We start from the raw sequence: 6000 nt of genomic DNA, 5'->3' as shown, positions 1-6000 counted from the left end.
TTTGATACGTGGCACTTTGATACGTGGCACGTGGCACTGAAATATGTGGCACTGAAATATGTGGCACGTGTCACTTAAATACGTGGCACGTGGCACTTTGATACGTGGCACGTGTCACTTAAATACGTGGCACGTGGCACTTTGATACGTGGCACTTTGATACGTGGCACGTGTCACTTAAATACGTGGCACGTGGCACTTTGATACGTGGCACGTGGCACTTTGGCACGTGGCACTTTGATACGTGGCACGTGGCACTTTGATACGTGGCATGTGGCACTTTGATACGTGGCACTGAAATACGTGGCACTTAAATACGTGGCACGTGGCACTTAAATACGTGGCACGTGGCACTTAAATACGTGGCACGTGGCACTGAAATACGTGGCACTGAAATACGTGGCACTGAAATACGTGGCACGTGGCACTGAAATACGTGGCACTGAAATACGTGGCACTGAAATACGTGGCACTGAAATACGTGGCACTTAAATACGTGGCACTTAAATACGTGGCACTTAAATACGTGGCACTTAAATACGTGGCACTTAGGCTATGTTCACATTTGCGTTGTGCGCCGCATGCGTCCTTTTTTTGATTGATTTTGGACGCAGCAAAAATGCAACTTGCTGCGTCCTCTGCGGCCGGATACGTGCGCTGCAGTGACGCATGCGGCCGGCGCAAAACGCAAGTGCGACGCATGTCCATGCGCCCCCATGTTAAATATAGGGGCGCATGACGCATGCGGCGCCCGACGCTGCGGCGCAGACCGCAAATGTGAACGTAGACTTAAATAGCTAGATAGAGCTGGATCCGCGGGCTGTGATCTGGCCTACGCTCAGCACTCTGCGGAGCGCTGTCATTCAAAACACGTCCACTCATTTTGGTGTTTAGTCCCAAAATGGAGGATGGAAGAAGAAAAGGGTTGGACAAGGAAATGACATCATTTCTTTTTTTTTTCCCCCACTGGTTAAAGCTTTATTTGTGTCAAACACAGACAATCTGCAGAGAAAACTGCATAAAAAACCGCACTAAAAACCGCATCAAAAACGCACCTGCGTTTTCTGCCAAGAGCTGCGGTTTTTGTCCTGAAAAAAAAGGATTGAAATCAGGATCGTGTGAACATACCCTTACCGTACAGGGTTACGAGGGGGGGCGTCTGACTGACGCCTGCCCTAGTAACCTGGGGTTAGTGACAGTGGGGTTAGTAAACCCCAGCTGATGTCTGTTCCGCTTGCTGAGGCGTCTTTGGCTCAAGGCCATTGCAGCTGGCAGAATCGACATGATGTTAACTCCAGTGTGTATTGTATTCTGAGTCATAAAGACAGGAAATGACCTCAATGACTTTTTTTTTTTCCCCTTTTTTTTTTTTTTCAAACAAACTTTATTTTCAGTACACAATGCTGAAAAAAACGCAGCTGCAAAAAACGCAGCAAAAAACGCTGTGTGTGAAAGCAGCTGCGTTTTTTGCCTGCGTAAAAAAACGCAGGTAAAGCAGCAGCAAAATACGCGCGCGTAAAAATACGCAGCAAATATGCTGTGTGTGAAAGTAGCCTTAGAGTTTGATATTGTCCTTACTTTTTACATAGTTGCCTATTTTCCCCCATCATTTCTTACTTCCTTTAGCAGCTCCAGCTTGACATTGAGCGCTGCTCCTGAGTGTACTGGTCACCAGTAAGCTGAAGTCTTGCTCTCATATTTTAATTAATAAATCAATTTAAAAAAAAATCAAACCTACACATATTTGGTATCGCCGCGTTCAGAATCGCCCGATCTATCAATAAAAAAAAAAAGCATTAACCTGATTTCTAAACGGCGTAGCGAGAAAAAAAATTTAAATGCCAGAATTACGTTTTTTTTGTCGCCGTGACATTGCATTAAAATGCAATAATGGGCGATCAAAAGAACGTATCTGCACCAAAATGCTATCATTAAAAACGCCAGCTCGGCACGCAAAAAATAAGCCCTCAACTGATCCCAGATCATGAAAAATGGAGACGCTACGAGTATCGGAAAATGGCGCATTTTTTTTTTTTTTTTTTAAGCAAAGTTTTGAATTTTTTTTACCACTTAGATAAAAGAGAACCTAGTCATGTTAGGTGTCTATGTACTCGTACTGACCCGGAGAATCATAATGGTGGGTCAGTTTTGGCATTTAGTGAACTTAGTAAAAAAGCCAATTAAAAAACAAGTGTGGGATTGCACTTTTTTTGCAATTTCACCGCACTTGGATTTTTTTTCCCGTTTTCTAGTACAGAACATGCTAAAAACAATGATGTCATTAAAAAGTACAACTTGTTTCCCCAAAAATAAGCCCACACATGGCCATATTGATGCAAAAGTAAAAAAGTTATGGCTCTGGAAAGGAGGCGAGCGAAAAACCAACACGGAAAAACGGAAAATCCCAAAGTCATGAAGGGGTTAATATATCGTTAAGGGGATTGTCCAGGATTGTCCAAAATTTAGGCAAAGGCAGATAATGCTTTAAAATGGAAGCCCCTGTCTGCTCTGCTTCTCCTTGCCATGCTTTGTGAAGTGCAGCAGTGACATCCCCGGTAGAACATGTGACCGCTGTAGCCAATCACAGGTCTCAGACAAAATGAGAACGCCAAAGGCTGTGATTGCCTGCAGTGGTCCCTGCTGGGGAGTTGCAGAGATGTGGCCCCGCACTAGCAGGTGATTCAGTAAGCAATGCTTATTTTAATATTTAAACAGTTAATTGTTTTTGCCCCATCTTTGGATGATCATGAGCAATTCAAGGACCAAAATATGTATTAAAAAAAAAAAAAGGTTTTTACCTGGTGTGAATGCCGCCGTTCTCCTGAAGCCGGCGATGTTTTTCTTTTGTTTCTACGCCTCTCCATTCCTGAGATAAGGCCTTCTCTTCTATGTATGCAAATCTAGTCTTTTAAGTCAAGTGGGTGTGGTCCTTAGCTTTTCTCGGTGGAGCCCACGCTCAGTTGCCTAAATTACAGAGAAGAAGGGTCCATATCTCAGGGATGGAGTGGCGTGGAAACAAAAGAAAGACAGCGCCTGATTCAGGAGAAGAGTGGGATTTACCCCAGGTAATAAACAAAATCATAATTATGGCAGGTCTTCTTTGCAGAGGGTTTGGAGCTCTGCATCAGCTCTAACCACCACCATATAGTCATAAATAGAAATATTAATCTTTTGTCCGCCTGCAGTCACCTCTAGGGGGAGCCTGTGAGCTTACTGGTTTAATATTGAATTTAGGGTATAAAAGTTGGCAGTGGTCTCCCCCCGTGACACTTGCAGACAAACAAAATGTTATCAGGGTGTGCAATAATGAACATTCCTTTTTTTTTTTTTTTTTAGTTTTTACCATGTTCATTTATGTCTATTTTTCTACATTTCCAGGATTCTTGTCAACGATCAAATCTTAGAAGTAGATGGAATTAGTCTGGTCGGTGTCACCCAAAATTTTGCAGCCACCATTCTTCGAAACACCAAAGGAAAAGTCAGGTAATGATGTTTTGTTGTTATAGGGCGGCTCCGCTGTCTGCACCGATAATCTGGCTGGGGTCTTAATAACTAAGATGTCAGGTGGATGGGAGATGACTTAATAGGACTGTCGGAGGGATCCCTAAAAATGCAGGCGAACACAAGGGGCCCCATTGATTGTCCCAGTAAGAACCCAGCAGCAATTGTTTGATTTCATGAGATTTCATGATCTGGTGAGGATCCTACACAGAAGCTGAGGGCTCAGCGCCATCGCTAAATGTGAGGAGTAATGAAGGTGGAACCACGTGAGATCCCTACTATGGAGGCTTCATCTTCACAAAACAAGACAATTGCGCTTGTTTCGGCCAGGAAGGCTTTCTAGCTTTTTGCAGACTTTGCACAAATCATGTTTTGCACAGGCAGAATATTGCTGAGTACAGGGCAAAATCTGCAGTCAAAAAGCTGGAACATTGTGTCGTCAAGTCCTAGGACAAGAGACAGGAAATGAGAGAAGGAAATTGTTTGCATATCCAGCGCACACGCCACTCATCGCCCAAACTGCTCGCTACTTATTAGTCAAAGCCGGCGGAGGTCCCGAGACACCAACTCTAGAGAGCACTGAGGCAATGTGTACCGTAGTGGCAATGTGTCCCGTAGTGGAGGATACACCTCAGGTGATCATACCCAGCCTATGAAAAGCATCAATCTGGCGGTGGATAGACTTCTGTCTCACCCATGGTGGTAACTGTTCGTCTACTGGGCGAGGTGACGCCTCCGGTAACTGTCCCTTCTATGGTGACACCTCCAGTAACTGTCCCTCCCGGGGTGGTAATAACTCCATAAACTGCCCCTCTCCTGACAGTTACGCCGCTTGTAGCTGTCCCTTAAGTGGTGCTGATACCTCCTGTAATTGTCCTTCTTGTGGTACTGATACCTTCTGTAATTGTCCTTCTTGTGGTGCTGATGCCTCCTGTAGCTGTCCCTTAAGTGGTGCTGATACCTCCTGTAATTGTCCTTCTTGTGGTGCTGATGCCTCCTGTAGCTGTCCCTTAAGTGGTGCTGATGCCTCCTGTAGCTGTTCTCTTGCAATGGTAATACAAGTATTTGTCAGCCGAGACCAGGAGTGGAGATAAATACAGAAGTGATGATGTGTTTCTATTATACTTTTCATTTGATTGTTCCTCTCCTGGTTTTGGCTACAAATACTGAGGTAAAATACAGGGCAAAAACTGACTGTATGAACGTGGCCTAGCTGACACTCTGGTAGTGGTGTTATCTCCTGTAGCTGTCCACCTCATGGTTGTGATACCTCCTGTAGGTGTCCCTCTTGTGGTGGTGATACATCCTGTACCTTTCCCTCACATGGTGGTCATGTCTCCTGTAGCTATCCCTCTAATGTTGGTGATACCTCCTGTAGCTGACCCTCTGGAGTTAGTGATACCTCCTGTAGGTGTCCCTCATGTGGTGGTCATATCTACTGTAGCTATCCCTCTTGTGTTGGAGATGCTTACTGTAGATGTCCCTCTTGTGGTGGTAATACATCCATTAGCTATCCCTCTTGTTTTGGTGATACAACCAGTAGCTGTGCCTCTCATGGTGGTGATATCTCCTGTAGCTGTCCTTCTCATGTTGGTGATACCTCCTGTAGCTGACCCTCTGGAGTTAGTGATACCTCCTGTAGCTGACCCTCTGTTGTTAGTGATACCTCTGTAGCTGTGTCTCTCATGGTGACACCTCCAGTAGTTGTCCCTCCCATGTTGGTGATACCTCCTGTAGCTGTGTCTCTCATTGTGATGATATCTCCTGTAGCTTTCCCTCCCATGTTGGTGATACCTCCTGTAGCTGTCCCTTTGTAGTGTTGATACCTCCTGTAGCTGTGTCTCTCATTGTGGTGATACCTCCTGTAGCTGACCCTCCAGTGTTAGTGATACCTCCTGTAGCTGTCCCTCTCATGGTGATGATACCTCCTTTTAGCTGTCGCTTTGTAGTGGTGATACCTCCTGTCGCTGACCCTCTGGTGTTAGTGATACTTCCTGTAGCTGACCCTCTGGTGTTAGTGATACTTCCTGTAGCTGACCCTCTGGTGTTAGTGATACCTTCTGTAGCTGTCCCTCTCATGTTGGTGATACCTCCTGTAGCTGTCCTTCCTATGTTGGTGATACCCCCCACAGCTGTTCCTCTTGTGTTGGTGATACCTCCTGTAGCTGACCCTCTGGTGTTGGTGATACCTCTGTAGCTGTGTCTCTCATGGTGGTGACACTTCCCGTAGCTGTCCCTCCTATGTTGGTGATACCTCCTGTAGCTGTCCCTCCTATGTTGGTGATACCTCCTGTAGCTGTCCTTCCTATGTTGGCGATACCCCCCGCAGCTGTTCCTCTTGTGTTGGTGATACCTCCTGTAGCTGACCCTCTGGTGTTAGTGATACCTCTGTAGCTGTGTCTCTCATGGTGGTGACACCTCCCATAGCTGTCTCTCCCATGTTGGTGATACCTCCTGTAGCTGACCCTCTGGTGTTAGTGATACCTCCTGTAGCTGTCC

General features: G+C 45.6%; 1 protein-coding gene across 5 annotated transcripts in view; it reads left to right on the top strand.

Annotated features, from left to right (window-relative positions):
• PPP1R9A (protein phosphatase 1 regulatory subunit 9A) overlaps nucleotides 1-6000 on the top strand; it is a 187915-nt gene that overhangs the window by 129575 nt on the left and 52340 nt on the right. For all 5 annotated transcript variants that reach the window (XR_013216747.1, XM_077268155.1, XM_077268153.1 and 2 more), the window contains exon 5: nucleotides 3379-3483. Coding sequence is in view for 4 of the 5 variants with exons in the window: in XM_077268155.1 (XP_077124270.1) it covers nucleotides 3379-3483 (105 nt within the window). In the remaining variant the exon portion in view is untranslated. The remainder of the gene's footprint in view (nucleotides 1-3378; nucleotides 3484-6000) is intronic.

The sequence above is a fragment of the Ranitomeya variabilis genome, chromosome 6 (assembly GCF_051348905.1).
Source record: "Ranitomeya variabilis isolate aRanVar5 chromosome 6, aRanVar5.hap1, whole genome shotgun sequence".
Classification (NCBI taxonomy): Eukaryota; Metazoa; Chordata; class Amphibia; order Anura; family Dendrobatidae; genus Ranitomeya; species Ranitomeya variabilis.
This window is presented reverse-complemented; position numbering and strand designations above follow the sequence as displayed.